This window comes from Meleagris gallopavo, chromosome 6, assembly GCF_000146605.3.
Source record: "Meleagris gallopavo isolate NT-WF06-2002-E0010 breed Aviagen turkey brand Nicholas breeding stock chromosome 6, Turkey_5.1, whole genome shotgun sequence".
Classification (NCBI taxonomy): Eukaryota; Metazoa; Chordata; class Aves; order Galliformes; family Phasianidae; genus Meleagris; species Meleagris gallopavo.
In genome coordinates, this window is record NC_015016.2 from 42,677,527 (window position 1) to 42,691,642 (window position 14,116).

Consider the following 14,116-nt stretch of genomic DNA (forward strand, 5'->3'; position numbering starts at 1 on the left):
AAAAGAAAGAATGTCAACGATGTTTTTGTAACTCAGTCACCCTCTACATTTATTAAATTTCAATTTTATTGATCATTTTCCAGCTAGATCTAAATAGAAAGTTTTCCTTAATACAAAGATTCTCTTTACTTGAACAACCACTGCACTTCCAAACAGCAATGGTGTGCTTCCAGGTTTCCACTAAGAGGAGGAGGCGGCTTCCAAGAGGATGTAGTGCATGCGTGTGTGCCCCCATCTGCATTGGTAAAAAGTCTGGATTCCTGAATTTCTTAAGGCTCTTTAAATCTGTGGATGTGCAGTACTGCAATCCTGACAGCATGCACTTTTGTAATCTACTTCAAATCCTTTCTGGAGCAGAGAAAGATGTGTGGGGACTCAGCAAGGCTGAGCTGAGCCTTATTAATCAACACCGCAGCAAGCAGTGCTCTGCCTCAGCATACAGTATCTTCTCAGTGAGAAATGCTTGGCCCAAATGCAATTGGAGATCACAGCACCACAGATGTCAAATAGTCAGAAGGACATGAAGGATTGCTGGAGCTTAAGTGAGTAAAAAATGCACCTCAGATAGTTTTTAATGCAGTTCCCCCTAAGAAGAGATTTTGTCTTTGAAAATTTTCTGGGAGCTGAAGACATACAGGATGTGCTTTCTTGAACTGATCAGGATGTTATAGTAGGAGTGGATTCCTGTGAGATCTTTAAAAGCTCCTAATGAAGGGAAAAACCACTGAAAAGCAATCAGTTAAATGCGGGGAAGCCGAGAAAATCAAAAGTTACAAGTGTACCAACTGCATTACGTGGGTGCATGAAAATATTCCAGAGGGTAGTGACTTCTCTCTGATTCAGCATTACACTTTTCCTGAAGATGACAGGCACTCATGAAAAAAAGGAGATGTTTGTTTAATTTGACCCCTCCAGCCTGCTGCTCTTACTGGCTCCTGGTGCTCAGTGCTGGGGAAGTGTGCATGGAGAATAAGTCCTCCACTTTTCTGTGTGACTTGGGGCAGGCTTTCCCTGCCTGCCCTTACAACAATGAAGCTGTGCTGGGACTTGGGGATCCGTGGTTTCAGCAAGGCATGGCACAGCTGGACAGCCACAGAGATTTGGAGGGCTTATGTTAATCCTTAAGGTAGGGTTTCTGAAATTGGTTGTAAAACACAGCACATCCCCTCTCCCAAATAAGTACACATGGAAAAAAAGGAACACACAACTCAGCTGAGTACCCCTTTGAAATAAGATCTTTTGTTCTGTTGGTGTATTTGTTTAGCAACACAGGACTAATTCATTAGGCTGATGCTGCCTAAGCACTCTCTCTTTCCAGCTCATACATACACCCACTCACACGCTGATTTGTGTCTTACATTTTCTTCCAGTGTGGTGAGCTGCTCGTCCAGTCTGATGGGGTCGGTCCCCAGAGGGAACGAACCTCTTCCCTTGTCCTGAACATCATCTGGGAAATCACAGGGACTGGTGGATTCTGCTATCAGCTCTTCAGTGGCATTGATGACTTTCAGGACCTCTGTAGATATGTTGCAGAGAGAGACAGCAGAGTACTTCTGTTTTGATACAAGAGTAGAGAGAGAAAACAGCACTATGTTAGCACAGAGGGGTATTATATAGCATGGCTTTGCTTATACCTGTAGGTTTAAAAATGCCAAAAATAATACACCTGGCTAGTCACTGAGGCACCTATTTCTCCCTTTTCAGCACATGCACACGGATACAGCAGACAAAGTAACACACATACACAACAATTCTACAACAATTTCTACTGAAGGGCCATTCCAAACCTTATGTGAAAGGAACCTACCCATATCTAGCTTTAAAATCCAAGTGAGCTAGATACAGCCATTTTTGCAATAGCTTTTAAATCAGATTTTAAATCCCAGTCTTCTTTTTTCGGTGCTGGCAAACAGATGTGAAAGCATATCTCCTTATCTACAGGAATCACCCTATTGCAGCCACAAACAGGGGAGAGCAATCTGCAGCAGCCCTGTGAGGACAGCAGTTTATATGGATGATTGCTAGGAATTGGATGATGGCCCCAAAAAAGAAAGGTTGAGCTATTAGTACATAAACATTTGTTAAATAAACTATATCAAATACCAAGGAAAAGCATGCAGTTTAATCCATGTTCAAAAAAATAATACCTCAACCAACTGTAAGCCTTTTTTCTTCATCAGTGTTTCTGATTTGCAATTGGTTGTTACCCATCCCAATTCAGATGATTCTTACAGAAGCTTCAGCCTTCCGCACAAAACCTCCGATGGCAGTGAAATTTCACCTGCCGTACCCTCAAGCTTCAAACTCAACATCTAAACCATGCAACTTGGCAACTGAGACAGAGTGTTGAAGCCAACATAGCTACTATCACTGAATTTACGTGCAGTACATGCAGTGCTGCTTTGTCTAAAAGTGAGGGAAGTTCTGACCTAAACTCAACTAATCCCTCAAACACACATATGCTTATGCATGTGAATGTGAGACCCATCCACCTACACGCTTTGTAATGTCAATGTTATTGTAATCAATATTTCAGATAGTCTTCTTAGCAGAATATGGGAAAAATGGTGTTTTTTTCGTTCACACAAATGCTGGGGGGTTGAACTGGAAAACTTCGTATTCTCTTTCCTGTAGTTTGCTTTTCATTTCTATGTTAGATAAGACTTTTACTGAACTACTACTTCCTTAGCAGCGTGTGCTCAATTGTATACCAGTGCGTTAAGGCATCCTTAGCACTGTTATTTCTCTGAATTACAAGAAATAATTGGACACATGAGATTAAAAAGAAAGAGAACAAAGCAAATACTGCATGCTACTGCACACAGATCTTTTGCTTGGAAGGACAGCCGTGAACAAGGAAGCCTAGGACTCTCTCCCAGAGAACAATACTTGAATCCCATAAAGAGCTGACTGTTTTTTCCATTTATGTTCACAAGTGCCAATTAGTTTAAAACAGATCAATAATTTTATAGGATAGAAAAGAATCAATGTTACTTTGTTTTACTATTTGCTTTTACAAGTACCTAATTCTTATTCTATTTTATCAGTAGAGAACAAGACAGAATAAAGGCCAGACACATTTTCATCATCATCTACATTTTCTTCATCATCCTTGCTGATGTGTGTTCTCCATTTCAAGAACTGTAACCTCACTTTAGTGTTCTTTTTTTGTTAATTATCCTTTGTGGTTAATGATGGATTTCCAAAAAAGACTAAATCTAATTAGAAAAAGGTTTCTTACATCAGTGTCAGAGTACATACTGGCACTTATTACAAAGTACTGTATAACAGTGTTATTATTTTCCTGGTAAACGTTCTATGATAGGGATCTTTATGAAATCAAGATTTTGAACAAAATACCCTATATTCTCAATATATATGATCAGGAGAAGAAAAGTTCAGCAAGAAACAAATATGAATTTTAGCTTTTCTAGATTTCTGAGGTAAGTTGTTAGTGGCAAATGCTGCTTGGCTTTTAAAACCAAACATTTGATTCACATTAAATGATGCACAAGGCAGCTAGATGAATGTTTATAAAGCGCATATCTCAGTGAACATATTTTGATCCTGGGCACAGGAGTCACAGTTAAGGCTTTTATTTAAGCTTTTGAAACTTCTACTTTTACAGTGTAACAAGGATACAGCACTAAATATCATAGAGAAATAACAGGGACAGTAAAAGCGACCTTCCTTAGAGTACCTCTGACCAGCAGATCTCACAAAACTTAAGAGCACGAGCAACACTTTGAAGTATTTACATTTAACCTTTGTGAAAGTTCTCTGCTAAAGGCTATTCAGAAGTCAACTTTGCCTTGGGCTGCATGATGCGAGACATAAGAAGTGATCAATGTCTGCCTGAGGAAGACATGAAATAAAAATGTAGAGAGTTCAGGAATTCTCAAACTGGAAAAACTGCATACTCAGTAAATGTTTCCACTAATGTGTCTACTTCTCCTTCAGCAACTGTCAAAAGCTGTTTCAATCAGTCATGTTTCATAACGGCTGGCTTGCACACATAGTAAGCTACTCTAGGGAAAATTATTTAATGCATGCAAAGAAAAAAGAAAAATTCTGGAATTTTGGTGCTTCACAATCCCTTTCTCCATCCATCACATCAAACTTAAGAGTTATGAGATTCTATAAAAATAACATTCACAGACACGCATACCAAGATCATCCTGGTAGGTGGATATTCCAAACTGCTATAAAGACCTTTGGCTGTCTAATTTATCTTGTCCATGCAAGAAAGGTCATTGTTAACACCCATAGGGCATTCAAAGAGACAGCTAACATGCCATGACAAATTCTCTCCCATCTGTTTGTTGAGCAAAGAATATAGATGTGATATACACAGAAAGCAATCTCTATTTACAAACAGCTAGCAAAGAAAAATTAAGCACAACCATTCTTCCTGAAACACTGTGATGCATTCTGCTTTCATCTGCAATACCACGATAGTCAGTTAACACCACTCTTCTCAAATTAAATTGATACAGATGATTCAAATTTGCATGCATGAACCACTTTTGAGAATCTCATCTTCTACTGAATTTGAGATTAAGAGCTTAGCAGAAAGAAGAAAACATCCATTTGTCTCTTTGTATGATAATTAATGCTTAGGCTTACAAATATTGCAGATACCATCAAACGGAGAAGTTCAGGTTCCTGAGTTCTTTGTGGAAGACTTTTAAGACCAAAGGCATACTAAAAAAGTGTGTGTGTGCAAACAAATACACACGTACGTGTGCCTGCATGTTTTGAATATAACTAAAAGCATCATATGAAACATCAGTGATTGTCATTTCCATCCGTGCTTGTACAGATGTGTCAGTGGTCTAAGCCAGCTCTTCCTGTCATTTCCCCTCTCTTTGGCTGACACTCCTTCCCCTGCTGATACTGCCTATATTTCTTTTTTTTTCTTCTTCTTGAATTAGAGGTGCTGACACAAAGGATGATGAATAATGGAAACAAAGTAAAATGTTTTATTTATATCTGAATTTATTTATAATTGTCTTTATTTACTTATTTATACCTGAAACAATGTCAGCGTCCAAGCTGCTGAGGGTAGTTAAGCATTAAGTACTCCTAGGCAATTCAGCAGCCTATGACATCTCCACATCATTTCTTTTCCATGAAAGCTATATATTTTATTGTTCAAGCTCTTTAAAGTAGTAAAGTTCTCCTTTAGTTGCCCTATTTTTCTCTTCATGCTGTACTCAGCCATTAGAATCTTCTCTTTTTTTTTTTTTGCCTCTATAACATTAAACTACTGTTAAGCTCTGTTGAACTGTTGTGGTAGGCAGCAACTAGCGATTCCTTAGAGCACAACTGACATCAACAGATCAAGAAATAAAGCAAGGGGAACTTCCTTTATTGCTAAGAGTCCTGCCAGTTTTGATCACACCAACTGCACCGCAGTTATGCTCAGCTCCAGTCTCAAGCCTGTCTCTCAGTCAACAGGCCTCACCTTCTTTGTGTGGGGAGCCTGTGGGGCTGGGGAGAAGAAGTTTGTCTTTGCTTCTGGTTCATTCATCACTTCAGTGTATCTAGACTGAATGCAAACTTGACAAAAACAACACCAGAACCCAAATCTGCCTTTTCCCTTCTCTGAAGCTTATGGGAGTTCACTGCAAAGCTTTGAGAAGGACCTGAAAAGTCCACCAAAAGTTTGTCATCTGTGTGGGCAAGCAAGACTGGGGATACTGGCCACATCATGGTGTGGGAAGAACAGAGCTACCAAGGCCCAGCCAGCAACCCTGGCATTCAAAAGATCTTTTGGCTTAATAATGTGTTGCAACCAATCAACACCACAAAGACTGGGAAAGGAAGCTAAAATTTCCCTCAATAAGAAAGGAAGACAAGCGTACAACAATAAACTGTGCTATTAAGAAATGACTTCTTACCTTGACGTTAGTATCAATATCCTCATTTACAAGCACTCATTTAGAAAAGGAAAGCCACATCATTGTACAGAATCACCTATTTTTCTCTCTTTTTGGTTCTGCAAGGTAATTATCAATACTACATTTTTGCTAACGAAGTCAATCCACTGTCCTAATATAGTTACAGGTTTCTATAATCATGATGAAGGAAATTATTTTCCAGGAGGTAAAATATTATGGAAAGGAAGCATTCTAGTCTTAAAATCTATTTTAAGATTCTCTGTGAGTGTCTACAGCCTGACAACATTGCACAAAAGTAAAAATATTTCTTGTTTAAAACCGTCCTTGGTATTTTCACTGAAGAAAACCAAGTTCCATCAGGTGATTAAAACTCTCAGGACAAAACTTAATTCAGAGTACAGAAAAAAAAGAAAAGGTGGGGAGTTGTAATGTTTTGCTGAATTAAGCATCAACCTTTGACACAAAAGAAGTTACTGTATTTTTTAATGACTGAAAAAACAGTACAACATTAATTTGTTGAGTACTACATATGAGATACTATAAATAGCAAGCATTTTAAAATACACAATAACTGTGCATTTGTTTAGTGAATAAAATGAAAATATGTTCTAACACTTGATTCTTATAAACTGAGACTCAAATAGCACAGAATATGAGATCTATTCCCACCTAAAAGAATGATAAGCAATAGACACTAGCAGCAAAAAGTGCCTATGCACTGTGTACAGACTTTATAATGAATTAAGGGTTTTGTTCAGTTTTAAACTGGGAGCTTAGAAAATGTTTTGGAGACTGCTGTGATCAGGAACTGCTAAAAATGTATTGCTGAAAACAACTTCTAAAATTTTCCTTTCAAATTTTTTAATAGATGTGAATGTGAGAATATGAAGATAATATACCTTATGTTTGCCTTCTGTTCTTTGCTGATAAAATCAAATTTTCTCATAATGAATCCAAATAAGAGAGCCAGTCTGCTTCAGATATCTACTTCATGCTCATCACTCCCATCATAACACAGGTATACTTCTGATTAGAAAACCATTTTCTGCAGTGATCACTGAATCTAGTCAAGAGGTTTGGTATTTCAGGCCTGATATTTCTAGGAAAATAATATGAATTTGAGAATTTTGCTTGGGGAATGAGGAAACCCTCAATATCACTTTGTAACATCTCTTACGTACGTACATAAGAGATGTCAAAAGACACAGACAAAACAAAATGCTCTCACCTGCTGCAATACAGTGGATAAAAACTGCAGCTTTAAATGAAGATCAAAAGCCTTTTGTTTTTCCTAGATAGTGGGAAAGCAGTTAAATAAGAAGGCAGAAAAGTTATGTTAATATCTGCAGAGGTTAATATTTATAAAGCTTCAGACTTAGAACTCTGAGATGAGCACAAGGACAAAGAAACTAACAAATATAAAATACTAGGAAGTATTATCCTCATTACTAAAATATTTAAAACAAAGCATTGTCTAATTTATTTTATATTCAAAATAACTGATCTCATTAAGACAGATTTTGCAAATGACACACAGTTTTTCACAAAATAAAGCAGACTGGAAATATTGATTTCTACCCCCCACCCCAAAACAAAATGGCACTAGCAACAGGAGACAGAGCAGTGCTAAGAAAAGTCAGCTCTCTCTTCAATTTCTGGATGCTGTGTGTGTTTCACATTACAAAAGGGTATGCACTCCACTTAGGCCAGTTCCTCATGTCTGAAACACTTGTGCTTACATGAGATGTCTTGTGTCAAATGACTTCTTACTGCTTACTAACGTCCCTCTCCTAGAGTTCACTGTCCCAAAACAACCTCATAAAACCCATCATACTACCACTCTCCAGAGTCAAGTCAGGAGCTTTACCTTAATCTCTCTAACTTACTTAAGTCTATTCAAACTATACTGACTGGTTTTGCATTAAAGCAGTGACAGAACCACAGCTGTGCTGTTGGCTGTGCTGGGACACTGTCACTGAGCTGAAGAGCAGCACTTTCTTGAATGTCTTCCGGGCAGAGCTGACAGATCTCATCTGTCACTGCCAAATTTCTGGACTGCTTAAAAAAGACAAAAAAACAATAACTTGTTTTGTGTGTGTGACAGCCCATTTTTTTTTCTGCCAATCTGTTAAAGGAGTTTATACTAATCATAACTGATTTTCTGTAGCTGTACCTGTCAAATGACTTTTACACCTTCTTGCTAAGTAAACAAGTCTTCAATAATCACACAACTGAATGAGATTCCCATTCCATACACACTGGGCAGAGCTGTCCTGGACAAACATTCACAGAAGTATAAAATCCAAGACTATAGAAAACCTATTTACAAAGGTGTTGTATTCCCTGTGTGAAGCCTGCTGAAGTCTCACACATTCTTCACTTCTCCAGGTAGATTCAATCGCTTAAACACGAGGTGCAGCTTGAAACACCTCAAAGCATCTGGAGACTTTCAAACACAGCTGTCAGACAGACACGAGAGACATGCCTTCCCCAGGCTAGTAGCTCATGATCCTGTGGGATATCCTAAGACATCTCAGATGGACAGGAAATCCAGACATAGGCAACTGCATTCAGCCCAGAAGGTGTCAGAATTGAGGGATTACAAACAACAATATCCATTATTTAAAACTTAAAAAAATTACGATTATGCTCTTGAAGCAACTATTTGGCTTAAAATCACACTCAGATTTTGCCAAAACACGCTTAGGATCAACTTAATTTTGCATAGTAAAGATCAATAAATAATATCTGGGAGAAATCTCACGAGTAGCATTTGTGTCCAGCAAAAACTAGAACATATACTCGACTTCTTTGTTGAACTGAGGATTTAAACATTCACATGGATACTGATCAAATAGCTTTCCAGGATGTAATTCTTGGCTATTCCTTGAAATACAGACCTGACACATTATTTGCTTTATTTTTTTCTTTTAATTGGCTAGGGTATTAGTGGAGGGGAAAAAAAAAGACCCCCATGGCCTTTCATTATGCAACTGGGATGAGCAGGCTTTTTAGGGGTCTGCACACTGGTTAAAGACCACAAACTGCTTCTGTAACTTAATAAGCACAAAATATTACCTATAAAAACAAGCGTGCTGTGGGGTTATATTTGCTTTAGAGAGCTGTGAACCTCCACAAGACCATTTTAGGCAATCACAGACTTAGAAACATTGAAGGTGAGCGTGCTGAGGTTTTAGAAAAGTTTAAGTCATAAAATCAGCCAGTATTAATTAATACCCATTTAAACCCTCAAATATCATACACGATCTAAACAAGTATCTCACAGGTCAGCATTTTCCATCTTGTATCTTAAAGGCAGACATATAATACAAAAGCTCAGTTGGAGAGAGAACTGAAAATCCATGAATGTCCAACATCAGCTAACTCCCCACTGAAGACATAACGTGTGCCAATTCTTCTCACTGATAGAAGTCTTAATATACAGAGTATTTTAAAGCATTATATAATCAGTGTGATTACATGAGATTCCCTGCTTCCACTAAAAAGCAGAACTCTAGACTTTCAAAGGTGTAGACATATAGAAACCAGATTTTCATGAGGATGCAGTATTCAACTGCCAGCGATCCAACAGGACATACATGTTTTCTGAAATCTTATTCTGTGGTCAGGCGTACTGTAATTAATAATTCTCTGTGATTTAAGGTTGTTAATGTGTGCCAGAATAGAGCTTGAGAATAGAAAACTAATAGCTAACAAAGACAGGCAGCACAGCTGAAATGTACTACAAAATATACTAAATACAGTACTAAAATATACTAAAATACAGTTTAGTCTGTGTTCAGAAGCTCCAAGTGGACTGTAGGCAACAAAGCTTTGCTCAGTTAGAGCAGTATAGATTTGCTTTGAAACTTCATGCCCATATCAGAAGTTTGGGTCTCTGGCTGAGAATGTCCAACATCAGTCTAAGATCTGTAATTCCCTATACACGTATTCTTCAATAGGTTAATAGGGGTCTCTGACTTTTGAGGCATCTAAAATTACTGGTTCCTTGAAAATATGTTTTCTATGCTTGCCTCCACTGAGACACGTCATCTACTCATTTTTACAAGCTAATGCATGGGTATATATGCTTTAGATTCTGGATGGTCTTGAAGTGGCTAGGCAGTTGGACTGGATGATCACTGAAGGTCCCTTCTGATGGAACTATTCTATTTTATTCTGTTCGAGTTTGATATGTCTTCGTGTTTTAGATTACCATAGCCACAACTAATATTATATACTATCAACTTCAGGATTTCACTGAAGGATGTTGATCAGTCACCTTTCCAAAGACAAGGTATGTGTCAGAGGATGTAAATTACCTATAATGATGACTGCCAGAAATCAGTCTGTTTATTTCCACACAGCTGAAGCAAGTTCAGCTCTCAATTCCTCTGAAGCCATGACCGTGTATAGTACTGGATATTTTGGTTTCTTCATTACAGGCAAAAAGAATACAGAATGTGACAACGAATGACTAAGACTTTTCTTCAACAAAAATCAATAAAAAATAAAGAACTGTGAGCATTAATGTTTTCCTGAATATTGTACATCTCTCCTCTTTTAAACTTAAGAAAATTTTACTATGAAAAATGTATTAAGCAGTATATTATTTTAAATAATTGACATACAAATGCTAAAGTAAAAAATATATATATATTTAAAACAGTAATACTCTAGATGCACTAAGTACACCACAAAAAGGATGTGCAAATCTCATCTACCTAATCAGCCCTAAAACTGTCACCAGAGGCAGGAGTTTCCAAACACCTGCAGAGAGAGAACCAATTTACTCAGTTTAAGCATTTCATTTTTTTCCCCCAGTGATTACTGGGGAACTTCAACAAATTGTTTTAAGCCAAAAATCTACCACTTCCATCCAGAGAAATAGGAAACGTAGCTGGAGACATCAAGCCAAACAGTGAAGATGAAACAGCAGCTACTTCCAGTGTATGGCAGGTAAGAATCTGGAGGTAAAAATATACACAAGCAGAGGTTTGAGCAGAATCTAGGAGTAAAGGGTTTGAAGCTACATCCACAGATTATCCTAGGCGAAGGCACTCTCCGTCCTTCTTGATGAAAATGGGACTTTCACCTTGGAATGCTAATTCATTTCTGTTCTGGTCCTTGTTCCCAGAAGGCCTTTTTATTTCAGTCAGCAATGGTCAACACGTCCACATAAGAAGTCCAGTGCTGCCTCTCACTAATCAAACATTCTTATCTTCCAGATCCACTCAGGCTTGTTATTGTTTGCTGCGTGGCTACTCACCTCTTGGGATCTTGACTGCGTAGAAGCTCAGCTTTGAACAAGAGTTGGCCACTTCTCTATTATTCATCATGTGAAAAGTATTTTACTCAAATGATAAAAAGAACTAACATACCAAAATAGGGAAGCCAGATCAAGAGATCCAAGTGCACCATAGAGACAGTGTCCAAAAATATAGTTATGGTGTCAGGAAAGCTAATATCTACCTGGGGTTGAATTTGGTGAAGAACACAAATGGCAACAAGCTTCTGCAGGAAAACCAGCAACAAAAGGTAGATGAAGGAAAACTGGCCCCATTACTGAGGTTACATGGTGACAGGAGACAAGAAAAATGCTATGGCTAAACAATACTGTCTTCAGCTCAACTTACACGCAAGATTTGCTCTCGGGCCCCTGAGTCCAATGGAACAGTCTGGAACAACTCTTGGTAGATGAGCAAACACCTCAACAAATGGGACATATGCATGTTCATGGGACCTGATGGAGCACGCTCACCAGAGCTGAGGGAGCTGGCCCTTGGCACTGTGAGATTGCTCTTCTTCATTTCTGAAAGATGATGATAATATGGGGAATGTTGCTGGGCACTGATCCAGAAGCAAATCCTCCTGGAAGCTACTTTCAAATATGAAAAACAAGGTGGTGCCTGGGAGTAGTCAGCATGGATTTATGAAAGGAAAATCATGCCTGGCCAACCTGATTGCTTTATACCATGAAGTAAATGACTACTTCACTAGACTCAAAGAGCTTAAAATTATATTTTGGCTTTAATGAAGCTTTCAGTACTGTCCGTCATAGTATCCTCATATATGAACTGAACAAGTATGGACTAAATGTGTAGACAGGTAGACACTGAGGTGGGTTGAAAACTGCCTGAACTGTTGGTCTGAAATGATTGTGCTGAGAGGTTTTAAATCCAACTGCAAGCCAGTTACTAGTTGTAGACCCCTGTGGCCAGAACTGAGGCCAGTACTGTTCATTATCATCATTATTGGCAGAAACAAGGAGTCAGAGTGTACCATAAATTAGGAGGAGTGGTTGAGACCTGAGATGGCCTTCTTGCCATTCATAGGGACCTTGACAAGCTGGAGAAACAGGCTGACAGGAATTTCATGAAGTTCAACAAAAGGAAATGCAAAATCCTGCATCTGGGGAGGAATTCTCCCTTGTATCAGTATAGGCTAGAGACTATCTGGCTGGAGATAGCTTGACAGAAAAGGAAACAGGATCCTGGAGGATATCAAGTTGCACATAAGCCAGACGTGTGCCCTTGCAGAAAAGAAGGCTACCAGCATCTGACAGACGAAGGAAAGAGATTACTCCCCCTACATGTTAAATTTAGCTCATCTTTGGTTTACAAAGACAGACCAGCAATATCAAATTATTCACAGAATATGTAAGTTAGCTTAGGGTATAACACAATGCAATTAAAGTCCAGAATTAAAGGCTATGGATAGGACTTCAGTAATTCCACAGTATGGTGAACTGAGCACAGAAATGGTTGAACACAGCACCGAGTACACCCTGTGATATAAAAATAAATTCAGAAACAGGAAGAGAGCAGATGTTAAGTCCTGTGGGGTGACACTGAAGTCAGAGCTCTTATTGTAAGGGTGAAATGAAAGGAGTGGAAGATCTCCTCCATTATCAGAATTGGATTATTCATTATCTGGCACTAGATTACCGTTTTGCTAGAAGATGTCACTACTGACTGGAACTGCTTATTTGGCAGCATAAAAGGGCTGTAAAGTTCTAAGGAAGCACAGAACATCCCTACAGATAGAAGTAAAAGAAGAATCCATAACATCAGAATGAGCTAAACAATACTAAGAAAAGGAAAGCAAACAAGAGGACTGAAAAAAATTAACAAGCTAGAGAAAAAAAAAAAAAGAGAGAGAGATATGGATATAGTTTTAAATAAGAACATATGTGCAGATTCTCCATCAGCATAAACAGACATAATTCCATTAGCATCAGTCACTTAACAGGTTTATTACACAACGTTCACTGCTTCTGAGTCAATGCTGTAGGCTCACAGGAAGGAACAAATACCTTAATTGAAGCTTTACCTGCACAAGAGTTGCAAGCTCAGAAGCACTTCAGAGATTGAAGTTTTTTAATCAGCCATGATTGATTTTCTAGACACAAGTTCCTCTTTCTGGATTCTGACTTATACAGCACTGAACTCACTTCCCTGTAATAAGCACTTACCTTTTTTAACTCCTCCTGAATGCTTTTGCCGTTTTCTTCTGAGGACAAACTTTCCTTCTGGTTTTCAGGGTCTGTTCTAGGTTCAGATTCTTGTTCTTCACCAGAAGATGTTTCTTTGTCACTCATTTTAGCAGCAAGCTGAAATAACCTGGATTTAAGCTCCTCTTCCATAAGTTCAGGCTTGATATTATGATGTTGATCCTCACTGCTTCTATCTGTTTCTGATAAATCATCCAAATCCTACAAAGAAATTAGAAGAACACTGTAATTACGGTATAGGTACAGAAGGAAAGCAGTTTCATAGAAAAGGTTATAGATATAATCAGAGTACAGACAGGATAGAAAGAAAGCAAATGATGTGGGCTGAAAAATAATTACCACATCTTTAGAGAGGAAGGCCAACAAACCTACACCTGTTGTGTTGAATAATGTTTATAATTCCTGGCTTATATATCACGTTGAAAGGAGCTACAAAAATCATTACACATCTCAGTGCAGCTAATAAAATGACAGAATAAATGGCATTTCACATTCCCAGTACTGCACTGTCATCACTCTCAGTTATGGTGCATATAAGGAAACTGAAGTGTGAGAAGTAACTTATTCTGACAGCCTGGCAGTTGTGTCCACCTTCAAGCTGAAAGCCAGGCTCAGATTCCTTTACTGCTGGTCCTGAGCATTATTGTTATTTTCCTAAGGGTTACTGGAAGCAAGGTTTGAAAAATAACTTTTTTTTTTT

The 14,116-nt window shown here is 38.3% G+C and overlaps 1 protein-coding gene across 3 annotated transcripts in view; it reads right to left on the bottom strand.

Annotated features, from left to right (window-relative positions):
* MYRIP (myosin VIIA and Rab interacting protein) overlaps nt 1-14,116 on the bottom strand; it is a 189,312-nt gene that overhangs the window by 8,494 nt on the left and 166,702 nt on the right. For all 3 annotated transcript variants that reach the window (XM_031553972.1, XM_031553971.1, XM_031553973.1), the window contains 2 exons: nt 13,378-13,617; nt 1,359-1,553 (listed from right to left, as the gene is read on the bottom strand). In XM_031553972.1, coding sequence (XP_031409832.1) covers nt 1,359-1,553; nt 13,378-13,617 — 435 coding nt within the window. The remainder of the gene's footprint in view (nt 1-1,358; nt 1,554-13,377; nt 13,618-14,116) is intronic.